The sequence below is a fragment of the Hemicordylus capensis genome, chromosome 1 (genome assembly GCF_027244095.1).
Source record: "Hemicordylus capensis ecotype Gifberg chromosome 1, rHemCap1.1.pri, whole genome shotgun sequence".
Taxonomy (NCBI): Eukaryota; Metazoa; Chordata; class Lepidosauria; order Squamata; family Cordylidae; genus Hemicordylus; species Hemicordylus capensis.
The window spans coordinates 32532625-32548333 of record NC_069657.1 but is presented as its reverse complement, the minus strand read 5'-3'; the positions used below and the strand labels follow the sequence as shown (position 1 = coordinate 32548333).

Genomic DNA, 15709 nt, shown 5'->3' with positions numbered 1-15709 from the left:
ATCTGATCGAAGCCTCTATTGCCCTGAAGGCTCCTAGTGGAGAAGTCTCCAGGCTTGTGCTCTATAAAGGAAATGAGACTATTCACACACGTGTGCAAAACCGAGCGAAGGCAGCCCAGCCTTGTTTTGCATGTGCGTGTGAATCGCCGGGATCAGGCTGATCCCGGCGGTACCATGGCGGCAAACCCCCTGACCGAGCCTCCCTTTAAAACAAGGTTAGGAGAGCAAGTACTCTCCTAACCTTGTTTTTCCAATTGTGTGTCAGCTGCAGCTGCTTGAAGACTGCGGAGAGCTCAGGGAGGGGAGGGGGATCCCCATGATGCACCACACATCGGTGCAATGCATTATGGGCACTCTAGGGGCTGGGATGACTCATCCCGGCCCTCCCTGCTGCTTGGGCCAGCGAGGAATTGTCTGGGCGCATGGGGAGCGCATGGCAGATCGATCATCTGCGGGGAAGGTAGGTTTAACCCACCTTCCCTGCAGCCCGCCCTCAAACCCTTCTCACTGCTTGTGAGAAAGGGCTCAATATGTATGAGGACTTTGGACACTGCAGAATCCAAGCAATTCTACAGTACTTGGATTTAGAAAGATACACACTGCTTCCAGGCAGTTGCTAACTGCTGTTTCATCTTCTAAAGGACATCTTTCCCACTCGTAGTCACTTGCAGAATTGTAACGTCCCTTCTAAACTGCAGTAGATAATAGCATGTTTTGGGAACACCGTAGACTTATCCCCTCTCCCTTTTACTTTTCTTGTTTCTGTTGTATGTGGACATGTGCTTGGAACAGTATGAAGTCATTGCGCTGCTGTGCTGTTTTTCTCAAAAAAGTTGGGTTTTCTGAGTGGCGATTTAAGTTGGATTTTATTTTTTGGGTGAGGATTTTAAATATATATTGGCAAAATATAGATGGACAGTAGCTGGATAATTATTCAAATCCTCGTTCAGCCATGAAACTCACCGAGTGACTCTGGACCAGTCACTTATCTCTCAGCCTAACCTACCTCACAGGGTTGTTGTGAGGATAAACATAACTGTCTACATTGCTCTGGACTCCTTGGAGGAAGAGTGGGATATAAATGTAAAAATAATTGCATACACAGATAAAAGAGTGGTTGAACAAAGTGCAACAGTCCCAGACTATGCACCCTGCCTGACATGATGTGCAAGGGAATGGTGGCATTCCTGGTTGGCTGTCACTGCTGCAATTGCACAACTGCTTGCGACTGTGCACCCATACTAGGGGTGTGCACAAAACCACCTGGCTTCTACACTTGAACCGCACTGGGCCAGTTTGATTTTGGCACCCTTCTAACCCCACCTGTTTGGTTTGGGGTGGTGGTGAACTTTTTTTAAAAAAACTTTTTCAAAACTTACCCCCTCTGAGGGGCTTCTCCAAAGTGGTGGTGGTGGTGTTCCACGAAGGTTCTCCTCCCTCAGCTGGCCTTCCTTTTCTTAAAAATTGCCCGGTTTGGACATCCTCGGTCCTTTCTGGGCCTATTCCCTGGCATGGCGGCCATTTTGGAGGCTACCACACCTGCACAGTGGGATCCTGCGTGGCGGTCATGACCCAGGCCATGCAGGGTCTCACTGTACAGGCGTGGCAGCCTCCAAAATGGCCACCGCACCAGGGAATAGGCCTGGAAAGAGCCAAAGATGCCCAAACCGGGTGATTTTAACGAAAAGGAAGGCCAGCAAGGAGGGGGAAACTCCAATGACCCCCACAAACACCTTGGAGAAGCCTCTCGGAGGGTGTAAGTTTTTTTAAAAAGTTTTTTAAAAAGCGAGCTGAAACCCCAAACTGGGTGTGTGTGTGTGTGTTCAGTTTGGGGTCAAGCTGAACCGGGGGTGGTTGAGCTCAACCCTGAACCTTCAAACCAAACTGGTTTGATGTTGAACTGGTGTGAATTTGAGCCGGTTTGCACACCCCTAAGCCACACTTGTGCAGCACTGCTTACACTGCAGGAGCAGAGCTATACGTGGGCAAATGCATCTCAAGGAAATGCACCGCCCTGCCTCTGAGGACGCCTCACCCTACTTCAGGGGCTGCCTCACATCCCTCCCTCCACCCAAGCATTCAGAAGCTGTTTGTGAAGAGGTTGTGGCCTGGTATAGAAGCAATGCTTTAAGGTCGTGCACATGACCAATAATGCCGGTGGTGCGAAGGGATGGTGTGGAGGAAGGCTCCTGCCTTGCCCCCCACACATGAGCGATTGCCATTTAAAGGCTCTGCCTCTCTCTCAAAGCTGCCCAATCGGAACCGCAGCGAGCAGCAGACCAGGGAGCCGAAGGAGGAAATCCTCTGGCATCCCTCAGTGCACTGCTCCAGGGAGGATTAAGGGATCCTCCCTCAGCCAGGTGTGCTTGCCGCCCGGCTCTCTGTATGCATTGGTTGACTGCACCCCCCCACACACACACACACGACCCAGAACCTGGCGTTAAGGGTGCACACACACCTTTAAACCCAGATTTAAGGCGAGAGCCCTTAAACTCAGGTTAAACCCAGGTTAAGGGCTCGTGCCCTTAAACCCAGATAAATCCCTGGGTTTGGGTGAAGGCGTTGCTGGGATCGGGCCCAATCCTGGCACTTCACATGGGCAGCCAAACCCAGGCCGGACTGCCGAAGCCTGGGCTTGCCTGCAAGTGTGAATAGCCTCTTTGAGGAGTCTAATCCAAATGCTATAGTTTGTGATTGTGTTTTGGAATTCGGGCAGAAGCTTTCAAAACCCTGCACTGGGCATGCACAAGCTGTTCACCTGTCCATGCTTTATGCAGCAAATTATGCAGAAAAGAGAGCACTTAGTGACACAACCTCCTGCAAAGCGAATACAATGCTTCCTTTTAGTTCCTCATGAAGTATCAAACTTTTCCAAGGTTGCTGTTTTGTTTTGTTTTTTAAAACCCTGCCTGAAATCCTGGAGAGCTGAGTACAGCCTGTGTAGACCGGGGCGCCCAGCTTAGGCTCTCTTACCATTGTGGGGCTACAACTCCCATCTTCCTTGATTATTGGCCACTGTGGCTGAGGATGATGGGAAGCAGGGACAATGGTTGGTGGCCACCCTGCCACTGCTGCCTACCTCTGGGAAAGGGACAGGCAGCACATGCATGCCCTAGTTCCGGCCACCACATGCCCTGTGTTGACATCAGAGAAGCATGCTGATGCAGGAGGTGTGGCCAGCATCAGAACACATATGGACCGCCTGTCCCTCTCCCAGTCAGCTAACGGTTCTCTTGCAGGCTGGGTGCTTCTTTTCTTTCCATCACTGTGAGTGAGGGAGAAGAAGGAAGCACTCAGCCATGAAGGAGCCACTCACCAACTGAGACTGAGGCAGGCAATGGTGGCACACATGTGCCTCGGTGCTGGCCACACCTCCAGCATGCTTCTCTGATGTCAATGCAGGGGGCGGGGCAGCATCAGCACATGGAAGTGCCTCCGCCCTCTCCCAGCTGGAGCTTTCCCTGACAGCAGGCTTTACTGAGAGGCTTCACTGTGAGTCTGCAGTTGCCGCAAAAAGCTGAAGCAAAAAGTGGATTTTTAAAACCCCGGATAGAAATCGGGCTACCCTCTAGCGTGCATTTAAAAACAAAAACAAAACCCAAATTGTGTGTGAAGTGCTCCCCGATAGCTTGCAGGGACTTTGGGGTAAATTTGGCCGATATGTGTATGCACATCTCCATTCCGGTCACCTCCAGTGACTGTCGCTAGTGTCTGTCTTGGGTTGTTGTTTTTCAGATTGTGAGCCCTTTGGGGACAGGGATCCATTTTATTTGTTTGTTATTTTTCTGTGTATACTGCCCAGAGCCATTTTTGGACGGGCAATATAGAAATTGAATGAATGGATGGATGAATGGATGAAAAACTTCCTGTTGAGTGGTTCATTTGCTGACTTTGTATTCTGGGGGGGGGGGGATAGGGTGCCTTGCTGGGAGATAGGGGGCCGCTAGGCACCCACTGGACCCTGGCAGCCCAGGGTCATTTGTGTCCCCTGTTGGGAATTCTCTCTGTTAAGAGATAACTTTCCATTTGCTGAGGCATGCGTGTATGCTGAGAATAAAAGAAACTTGGAGCCAGTTCATAGTTTCAAATCAATATAAGGAGTCTTTATTAGTGAACTCCATTCTAGATAGTAAAGTGGAGAAATAGGATCTCTAATCTAGCTAGCTAGCTGGATGCAGATGGATTCATCTCTGCACACATGGTGCAGGGAGAGAGGAGCTTGCATGTTGCAAGGGAGAAAGGGACGGGAAGGGAAGGGAAAGAGGAAGAGGAAGTGGCAGGCAGGCAGGCAGGAAGCCCCTAAAAGTAGCAATCTACATACCAAAAGATAGTGTCAGAGCAGTAGAGAAGGGATGACCAATGTTTTGACCCCTTTAGCCCTTTGACTCGCTAATCTGTCCCCCTCTGTCATTGAGACATGAGACAGCGCCGAGTCCTTCACTTCCAACATCCCCCACCCCACCCCACAGGCGCATGGTGGCTATGCCACTGATGGGAGCTGTAGTCCAACAACAGCTAGAAGGCGGACGGATGTTGGGCACCCCAAGTGCAGCCAGCAATGATCCAGAGATCAGGGTTGGGCAAACTTGGCCCTTCAGCTGTGGTTGAAATACAACTCCTATCTTCCCAAGCCACTCTAAAGTGTGGCTGGGAATAATGGGAGTTGTGGTTCAACAACAGCTGAAGGGCCAAGGTTGCCCAGATGGAAAGTAGACTTTGTGCAAGGCAGCTATGCCATTGAGTCTTCCACACTAGTGACCCAGCAAACAAAAGCATGATCATCACCCCCTTGCGTGGAACTTGTTACACAAAAGCGGGGTATGAAGAAATAAATTGTCAAAACCCAAGTAATTTATTTAATGTAACCTTAAGCAGCGGCAGCAACAGCTGGCTGTGAAACTTTAGCACAGCTTGTGAATAGCTCTGTCAAGGGAGAGAACTCCCTGGGGAAAGACAAGGGGAATTCTCACTTTACACGCAAGGGCTTGATCCACACTATGTGCCAGGGTTGCTAAGGGAACCCTGCAAGCCACCGAATGCAGAAAGGTAACTGTAGCAACCCAGAATGCTCACCTCCCATACTGAACCTTTGCTTCCAACTTTGTGACTAGTTCGGAGTTTGTTGCTCGTGCATGCTCGTGCATGCAGCAGGGTGCCGTTAAAATCAACACCATTGCACTTATTTGGGGTGCCCTGAGAAGCTTTTAAAAGCCACATACAACTCGTCTTATTCCCGGCCCCCCTTCTTTTTCCATGAGAAATTACGGCAGACTGTGCAGATAACGTGCACAAAGACTCCTGCAGTCCGGAAAAGTTGCTATTTTTCATCTGTAAAGAAACATGGCTACTCTGACGATGCTGGCAAGGGATGATAAAAATGACCCCAAATATTTTCTGCAGGTGGAAAACAGGAGGAGAAATGTTTTTGTGACCCAGCTTGGAGAACACAGGTAAGGTGATCGTTAACATGCATGACATATGCCTTGCAAAACTGTAAGGAAATTGGAGAGGAAAACTGGAGAGTTGGAGCTTTGTCTGCACTTGAGTATACTGTGGATCAGGTATACCATAGATCACAATGCATCATATTCTTATGGAACTTACTGCCACAAGATGTAGTGATGGTTACTTGCTTGGATGCCTTTAAAAGGAGATTAGACCAACTCATGTATTCAGTCTCAACACAATTATTAGCTATTAGATAGTTAGCTGGGTCTGTCTCAACAGCTATTAGCCCTTATAGCTAAATGGAGCTTCCATAAACAGAGGCAGTATATGTTGTGTCAAATGTTGATGACAAACAGTCTCCTTCATGCCCTCTTTGTGAACTTCCAGAGTTATCTGGGTGGCTGCTGTGGGAAACGGATGGTAGAAGAGGGGGACCTTTGGTGTAATTCAGAAGACCTATTTTTACATTCTCCGACTAAAATAAACTCAACACACTCCCTGTTAGCAGAAAAAACATCTGAAGTGTGTGTGTGTGTGTATGTATGTGTGTGATGGGTTTTGGGTGCATTAAGGATGCCCATAGTTCAGTAGTAGGCCACGTGCTTTGTATCTAGAAGGTCCGGAAGATCTGTGAAGCCCCTATAAAATAGGAACATAGGAACATAGGAAGCTGCCATATACTGAGTCCAGACCATAGGTCCATCTATCTCAGTATTGTCTACACAGACTGGCAGCAGCTTCCCTAAGGTTACAGGCAGGAGTCTCTCTTAGCCCTATCTTGGAGATACCAGGGAGGGAACTTGGAATTTTCTGCATGCAAACATGCAGGTGCTCTTCCCAGAGCGGCCCCCTAAGGGGAAAACCTTACAGTGCTCACATGTAGTCTCTCATTCAAATGAAAACTAGGGCAGACCCTGCTTAGCAAAGGGAACAACTCATGCTTGCTACCACAAGACCTCCTCTAGGTAAAGCCTGATTCTGTGCATGTTTACTCACAATAAATCCCATTGAGTTCAATAAGACTTATTTCTAAGCAACCGCCTTGAAATTATTTTAATGAAAGGGGGTCTAAAAGTTTAACAATAAATAAAATAAATAAAAGGCTGGCCCTAAGATAAATAGCAGACATGCCCCACCCCAGTTAGTTTATCCGTGCTACCAAGGAAGAAAGTTGTTCTTGTGGTAGCAAGCATGACTTGTCCCCTTTGCTAAGCAGGGTCTGCCCTGGTTGCATATGAATGGGAGACTTGATGTGTGAGCACTGTAAGATATTACCCTCAGGGGATGGAGCCGCTCTGGGAAGAGCATCTAGGTTCCAAGTTCCTTCCCTGGCATCTCCAAGATAGGGCTGAGAGAGATTCCTGCCTGCAACCTTGGAGAAGCCGCTGCCGGTCTGTATAGACAATACTGAGCTAGATGGACCTATGGTCTGGCTCAGTATATGGCAGCTTCCTATGTTCCTATGTTCTGCATCTTGTGCAGGATTGCACAATCTAGTAGTGTTAATAGGTCCCCCTGCTGTGCCCAGGCTTTCCCAGCAATGCCTATGAAACGCAGGGGCATAGTTAGATGGTGGCCAATGTGGCACGTGTCCCCAGTGAACTGCTGTGAGCCTCGAATCTCATCAGCCGCCTCCCTCCTCCCTGACCTCTTCCAGAAAGGAAGTGCAGCAGTGGAGGCAGCTGCATGGAACATGGGAGAGAGCTCCTAGCTTCATCTAGCTCTCTGCTGCTTCCACCTGCATAGGCGCTGTATTGATTGATTAAGTGCCGTCAAGTTGGTGCCGACTCTTAGCAGCCACCTAGATAGATTCTCTCCAGGATAATTTGTCTCCAACTTGGCCTTTAAGGTCTCTCAGTGGTGCATTCATTGCTGTCGTAATCAAGTCCATCTACCTTGTTGCTGGTCGTCCTCTTCTTCTCTTTCCTTCAACTTTTCCCAAGGGAACTTTTCTTGCGGGAGCTGGTCTTAGCATAATGTGTCTGAAGAATGATAGTTTGAGCCTGGTCATTTGTGCCTTGAGTGAAAATTCTGGATTGATTTGTTCCATGATCCATTTGTTTGGGTCATGGAACTGGCTGTCCATAGTATCCTCAATGTCTTCTCCAGCACCAAAATTCAAAAGCATCAATGCTTTTTCTGTCTTGCTTCTTCAAAGTGCAGCTTTTGCATCCATAGAATGTCACAGGGAAAACCATGGTCCGAACGATTCTAATCTTTGTAGGTACAGACACATCACGGCATCTAAGTATTAGAGACTTTAAAAAGCCTATGTCATTATTCGGGGAAAAGGTATGATTGAGTTTGATTATCAAAAGGGAGGCTGTGGGTCTGGGCTCCAGATCTTTTAATTACCTAGCAACGTCCCTGGTCCAGAACCACCTCTCCGTCATTCGCTGCTTTGCTTCCAGAGCTCTCCTGCTCCAATTCTGGGAGCCCACTGAAGTCTCACAGGCCTTCTGCAACTTCTTCACAGTACATTCAACATGGAGCCACCACATTCACTTTGGTGCCTCCTTCACAAGAGTAGATCCAGAGGAGGGACATGGGTGGGCAAGCACCCCCTCCAGAAAAGTGGCTTCCCAGTCCACCCATTTCTGTTTCAGAAATCTAATATGTGGGCCGCAGCTTGCCTCCTCATAAATGCACTTTGCCCCTTCTGTGCCCCCCTCAATTTTTTTCTGCGGCTGCCACCAGGTAGGCACCCAGCTCACCTACCCCTAAGGCCAGCCCCATTTCCAAATAGGATTGCACAGGGCCTGTAGCCTTAACTCCCTCCAAAACCCCTAAGAACATGTATCCTGCCAGGAACCTCCAAATTTACCTCCATTTTGTTTTTAAGATTCCATGACAATTTAAAGTTTCACAGATGTCCAATCATTAGCTTCAATGGGTCATATGCTTAAGATCTGGTGGCACATCCCATGTGGCACTTCCTTAGAGAGAAATAGAATGTTCTTGCCTCAACAGACTCCAATTCAAAAAATGTGAGTGCATGGACACAGAAACCCCACAGTAATCAAGGGACTGAAACACAGAAGCTCTTGCAAGTAGAGTTGATGCCATTTTTCTTGGCCGGGCTCCTGTCCCTTTAACAGCTGCAGGACTTTGCAAAGATGAGAACAAGAACAGCAACAACAAGAAAGCTTTCCCCATCACTGCCGCTCTATGCCAGGAAAGGCTGCTGGACTGTTGACTTTTTGCCAGTAAAGACATAGATCCTCTACCAGGAAAAACGGACAATTTGCAATTGGCTAACATGATCAGTCCTTGTGTCCATAGTATTAACTATGGCTGGAGAGCTTAAGACATAGAATTGGTGGTTGCCACCAAAATATCTGGTGAAAAAAAGGAAAATTTTGTCTGGGTCCAAGGCTGGCATCTGGCAAGGGCACAAAAATGGCTCGTTATCACTCTGATTTGTATTTTCTGGTTTGTGTTTCTGGTGGGCAAGCGTCTGCCAGAAAAGATCACAAAGTTTGATGCACGCAGTTGGGTTTACCTATACTCTACCTGACTAGCTCAATTTTCATTATTTTGCAGTTGTTGCTTGGGAAATCTTGCCAGGGAAATCCTTGGGCTTTGGGTCAGTAGTAGGACACGTGCTTTGTGTGGAGAAGGTGCAATTCTTGACATCTCCAGAATCCAGGTAGGGCTGGGAAAAACCCACATATGAAACAAACAAACAAACAAACTTTATTTGTTAGCTGCCTCATAACAAATTGTTTTCTGGGCAGCTCACAACACAGCATTAATACATAAAATAAAAACACATAACACATTAAAACCTGGAGTCACTACCAGCAGCAGAAAATATCGAGTTAGAGATAGACCAATATGGTCTGACTTAGTATCAGCAGCTTCATCTATTCAGTGGCCCACATACAGCACAGAGTTAGTGCTACCGGCACCCACGGGTCAGCAACAACGTTGAGGCAGCAGCACAAGAGCACTCCTGTGCAAATGGTGGAAATTGTGTAGATGCTGTTGCTGTTAGCAGAACTGATCCAAAGATGCTGGCTAAACACCTTGGTTCTGCTTTGGGCTTAGCATGGGGAATTAGTTTGGCTGGAGGGAGCCGTCCTGTTACAGTATCATTTTGAGCAGGTTTTGCGTTTTGGAAATGATGAGGAGGCAGAAATTATTTATTTAGGGGGTAGGTGGGGCTGCAGGAAGGCAAACATTTATTTGTTTGTTTGTTTGTTTATTCAATTTCTATACCGCCCTTCCAAAAATGGCTCAGGGTGGTTTACACAGAGAAATAATAAATAAATAAGATGGATACCTGTCCCCAAAGGGCTCACAATCTAAAAAGAAACATAAGTAGTCACCAGCAACAGTCACTGGAGGTACTGTGCTGGGGGTGGAAAAGGCCAGTTACTCTCCCCCTGCTAAATAAAGAGAATCACCACATTAAAAGTTGCCTCTTTGCCAAGTTAGCAAGGGTTAGGCAAGGCAATAGAATCTTAACTGATAGTTTCAACAAGAGTCTCACGGAAGCTTAGGGTACAGATTGTAGGTTAAGGTTTGCCTTAGGAAGTGCTTGGAGGCAGAGTACAGGGGCATAGCTATAATTGAGCGAAAGGGTTCCAAGCACCTGGGGCCTCCAGCTCCTGAGGGCCCTCCAGTTCCACCCCTCTCTATTTTCTTCATTATCTCCCTCACTCTGGGGGGCCCACAGAGAGAGGGATGAACACAGGCCCCCTCTCCCCTAGCTACACCCCTCGCAGAGTAGAGAGAAGAGAAAGGGGGTGAGGCGACTCAAAGAGGCAGAAGGTTAGCTTTACCTATCTTTAGTCTGGTGGTGTGTTCAATGCACTTGCAGGTTGGTGCACGGGCCATTCTCCTTGCAGGAAAAGGCAGGAAGGCAGGAAAAAGAAAAGGCAGGAGCCAAGGGCTACCACGTACGCTTGAGAACCATCAGAGTAAAGGTCCATACAGATTCTGAGGCCAGGTGGCTTGGCCAGGAGCACTTATACTCCAAAACATGCCCGAGCCCAGAGACCATTCATAAGTCATGTTCCTTCCCTGGAGGGGCAGGAACTTGAGTGGAACAATGAAGTTCATAGTTGCATGAACAAGTCAGTCTTGGGTGGTTTGGGGAAGTGTGCAGGTAGATATGAACAGCTGGTGGACTTAAGACCTATCTTGAAATGGAGATGCCACTCCAGGTGGAAAGACTGATATGTTTTTAAACTTTAATGAGCCAGTTCAGCTCTGGCCGTTGCCAACCAATTAGGCTGTTAATAGTGGTTTGAGAAACGCTGCTTCTTATCTGAGTAGCAACAGAGAGTGCTTCCAATGCTATCTTTCTTGCAGAAAGGGAGTATTTTCTTCCCTTAAGGTATACCCTTTGAGTTAGGTCTATTTGCTGGCTGATTGACTTCTCTTGAGATAAAGAGAGAGGTTTGGGGATGACCCCTTGCTGTCTTAACTATTAGGGCCTCGGAGTGCATAGCTCCATGCTTTGCTCATGTCAAGCGACCAGCTGTAAGCCTTTGCCAAATATGGGTGGGTGAAAAGCCCACGGTCCCATGAACTGAAGTATCCAAAATGGAGACTGTGAGCCCACGGTTCCAATAGCATAGATAGGGGTGTGCTCTGTGCCCCCCCAAACCAGACTTTCTGGCTGTTGGAAGTGAAGGACCATATGCTGTCTCTTATCTCAATGACAGTGGAGGACAGACTAGTGAGTCAGAGGGCTAGAGGGTCAGGACATTGGTCATCCCTTCTCTACTGCTCTGACACTATCCCTTTGGAATGTAGATTGCTACTCTTAGGGACTAACCTTTCTTCCAGCCACTTCCTTCCTCTCTTCCCTTTCTCTTCCTGTTCCTTCTACCTTGCAACATGCAAGCTCCTCTCCCTGCACCATGTGTGCAGAGATGCAGAATCCATCTGCATTCAACTAGATGGATAGATTAGAGATCCTAACTCCTCACTTTCCTATCTAGAATGGAGTTCTCTGATAAATACAATTTATATTGATTTGAAACTATGAACAGGCTCCAAGTTACTTTACTCTCAGCATACACGCATGCCTAACTAAATTCTGCTGTGTTGTGCCTCTGTGCACTCTTCTATAATGAAAAGGGTTTCTCTTACCAGAGAGAATTCCCAACACTGGCAACATTGCACAACGGTACAATGGCTGTCACAAAGTGCTATCGTGCAATTGTGTTTGTGCGATTTTGCAGCTGTTCTGAGTGCAAGAGTGCTCTTGCACAAATGGAGCCAGCATGGTGTAGTGGTTAGAGTGCTGGACTAGAACCGTTGAGACCTAAGTTCAAATCCCCATTCAGCCATGATACTTGCTGGGTGACTCTGGGCCAGTCACTTCTCTCTCAGCCTAACCTACTTCACAGGGTTGTTGTGATGAGAAACTTAAGTATGTAGTACACCACCCTGGGCTCCTTGGAAGAAGAGCGGGATATTAAAAAAAAGAAAGAATGAAAAATAAACTGTCTCAGTGTTGTTGCTGACCATCACACCAGCTCAGGTACTACTGCCCACTTAATGCTGTTCTGTATGAGGGCCCCTGAAGTCGAAATTAGCACACCAAAAACCTCCCCCATGTGAGGAACATTCTGACTTAGATCAAAGCACTTGATGGTGAGCACAAATGCTTCCATCAAAACATGCACAGCTGTGACCAGAGATGAGGTCATCACTGCCACTTTCTGAAGTATGGAAGCCAGAACCATATTCATATTGTGTTCAAAATTGTTCCTAGACAAATCCCAAGTTTAATGTTTGCACTGAGGAGGACAAATAGGTTTCTCTGTGGAAAAAAGTTGTACCTCTCATTGGAATTTCCCTTGCTTTCAGTCAAGCACAGGACAGTTGGCATGATGTATGATTCTCTCCATATTTATTCATGAGAAACAAGTTTTTTTTTCACAGCAGCAAAACATGTGGGCGTTGAAATTAGCAGATTGTGGAACATCATACAGATCATATGGAGTCTGCAAAGCAGCATGCATAATAGAAAGCTTATAAGCCCAGCTGGTAGAGTCAACCCTGGAAAGACCAAGATGGATTTGGAAGACTATGTGCAGCTGCTACATGTGGGTGTGTCTGTTTAGTTAGCTTTCTGCAATGGGGCCATCAATATGTCACCAGTCTGCCAAACTATGGTTTATATTAAACTAGACACTGTCCTCTAAACCTCTTCCACTCATACTCACTACCATATGCAAGGGAGGAATGAGGAAGGCACTGTCTGATCTGGCCCATTATCACTTGCTAATATCTCCATATCAAGTTGCCGTTAAAGAAACAACTACAGTGGCTGGCTCATCCATTTTGGTTTCTCCCAGGATGTTATTGGACATCAGAAATAAGCTCTATGGTTAGGTCCTGGATCCTTAAACTGTGCAGGGACTCACTATTTATTTGTCTATTTTTCAGCTCTTACAGCTTGACAGGCAAGCTTCTGGTTTCACCTGACTGTCACACACTCTTTCTGGAATGGAAGGGCTTCCAGGGGTAAACAAGGGGTAGAGTTTAAGGAGGATTCTAGACACTGTTGCAACACAACATGAGAAAACAGTATGGATGATGAAATAGACAGCCTGACTTCATCATCTGTTGTAGCAATGTTGTCTAGAATTTCTCATCTTGTATTACAGTGGAATCCTCCTTCAATTCTAGCCCCTTGTTTATTCCTGGAAGCCTTTCCATTCCAGAAAGAGTGGTGGAACCAGAAGCTTGCCTGCCATGCTGTAAGGGCTGAAAAATGGATAATTCAATAGTTAATCCTTGCTTTATGGATAATTCAATAGTTAATCCTTGCAACAAAACATGAGAAAACAGTATGGATGATGAAATAGACAGCCTGACTTCATCATCTGTTGCAGCAATGTTGTCTAGAATTTCTCATCTTGTATTACAGTGGAATCCTCCTTCAACTCTAGCCCCTTGTTTATTCCTGGAAGCCTTTCCATTCCAGAAAGAGTGGTGGAACCAGAAGCTTGCCTGCCATGCTGTAAGGGCTGAAAAATGGATAATTCAATAGTTAATCCTTGCTTTATGGATAATTCAATAGTTAATCCTTGCAACAAAACATGAGAAAACAGTATGGATGATGAAATAGACAGCCTGACTTCATCATCTGTTGCAGCAATGTTGTCTAGAATTTCTCATCTTGTATTACAGTGGAATCCTCCTTCAACTCTAGCCCCTTGTTTATTCCTGGAAGCCTTTCCATTCCAGAAAGAGTGGTGGAACCAGAAGCTTGCCTGCCATGCTGTAAGGGCTGAAAAATGGATAATTCAATAGTTAATCCTTGCTTTATTTAAGGATCCCAGACCTAACCCTAGAGCAGGCTTCCCCAACCTGTGGCCCTCCAGATGTTGCCGAACTACAATTCCCATCACCCCCATCACCCCCAGCTACAACTTATTGTGGCTGGGATGATGGGAATTGTAGTTCAGCAACATCTGGAGGGCCACAGGTTGGGGAAGCCTGCCCTAGAGCATCTTTCTGAGGACCAATGAGATGGTGGGAGAGACCAAGATGGATGACCAACCAGCCACTGTCGTATCTTTAACAGCAACTTGATATGGAGACATTCGCAGGTGGAAATGGGCCAGTTCAGACAGCACATTCCTAATTACTCCCCTGCATACAACAGAAAGCAGGACTGCACCTTCCTTCCCTGTCAGCCTGGCATGCCTGCCCTGCCTCTGCGCTCACCAGATGTCCACGAGGGGCAATAATATTCTAATAGGCCATGTGCATGCACATGAACTCCAGTGAGCGTCAGCTCAGTGTTTGGTCTCCAGAAAGAGACTGTGCAATCTGGGTTGGTGTGTGCTGGATTTTGTGTGCATGTGATGTGCCCTGTTTGAACTTGACATACCCATGAGGACATCTAGTGACACTGGAGGCAGGGCAGCTTGTGGGGTCGGGTGGGGGAAGCCATGCTCTGGCTCCCCATTAGGAAATGTACCATCCAATCTGGCTCAGTGTCTATCTCCATGTTTTCAAAAACTTCCTTTGCTGATTTCTGCACATTAACTTGTAGTTCAAGGAGAAGCGCAGTCCAGGCTGGGTTCCCCCCACCCCCGTCTGATCAGGTGGCAACCCTACTTTCTGGAATGGAAAAGGATCCCTTGCAAGGGACAGCTGCAGGACTAATGTGCATGTAATTGCAGCTTGGATTTGCATTCCAGTTTTGTTTACTCACACCAGAACCCTGATTTGCCACAGGACTGTTTTCTAACCACTTAATCTATCTGATCGAGAATGTCTTAACAAGTGCCTGATAAGATGACCAGGGCACTCTGCAGAGCTATGGGTGCCAGACTCTGAAAGGGCTTCCCGGTCTTTAAGAATGATTCAGTTATATTAAGTGGGCATTAACCCTATGGGGGCAGAGGCTGAGGGCTGAGTTCCAAGCTGAACTTTAAACTTACTATTTCCTAACATTCTATAAGCAAAATATTATGCACAGTTATACAGAGATCACCCCTGCTAACTGGGTGCCTTGTAAACAGTAGCTTTCTTGTTTAGCAGGATGAGACACCTGTCTCTTTGGAGCCCAGTGTAGCATCTCTTCAGTGACTGTTGCTGCTATTCTCATTTTTAGCCTACTTTCCAGCAGCCTTATGAGATCACCCGGCATTATGTGTGTGCATCCATCCATGTGTGTGTGTCCCCTATCAGCTTCGCAATGCCTTGATCAATATGAACCAAATCAGGTACAGTTGTACACATAGGGACACCTCAATGGTGTAGTTTTTGAATTGGCATGTCATCCATCCCAATTCAAGATGGCGGATACGTAATCGTTTGCACCGCAAGTGGGCTAACTTGTGAACCACCTAACTGATTTGAACCAAATTTGCTACAGCTGTCAGGACAAATAGGGATGCCTCAATTGGAGAGTTTGTGATGATGTCATCCACCCCAGTTCAAGATGGTGGATGCATAAACGTTTGAGGTACAAGTGGGCTAATTTGTGAACCGCCTAACTGATTTGAACAAAATCTGCTATAGCTGTAGGAACATACAGGGATGCCTCAAGGGATGGCCTAGTTTGTGATGATATAATCCAGACCAATTCAAGATGGCAAATGTGTAAAGGTTTGCAGTGCAAGTGGATTAACTAGTGTACCAACTAACTGATTTGAACAAAATTTGCTATAGCTGTAGGGATCCCATAGGGATGCCTCAATGGCCTAGTTTGTGATGATGTAATCCAGACAATTCAAGATGGTGGACATGTGAACGTTTGAGGCCAAGTGGGCTAACTTGT

General features: G+C 46.8%; 1 protein-coding gene across 3 annotated transcripts in view; it reads left to right on the top strand.

The window, feature by feature from the left end:
• Window positions 1-371: 371 nt before the first annotated feature.
• CCDC197 (coiled-coil domain containing 197) overlaps window positions 372-15709 on the top strand; it is a 35606-nt gene continuing 20268 nt past the window's right edge. The window contains exons 1-2 of one of the 3 annotated variants that reach the window (XM_053259151.1): window positions 372-460; window positions 5401-5450. In XM_053259151.1, the coding sequence (XP_053115126.1) occupies window positions 434-460; window positions 5401-5450 (77 nt within the window). In that variant the 5' untranslated portion in view covers window positions 372-433. Of the gene's footprint in view, window positions 461-5123; window positions 5451-15709 lie in introns of those variants that run through there. The other 2 variants (XM_053259157.1, XM_053259145.1) reach the window with 2 other exon arrangements.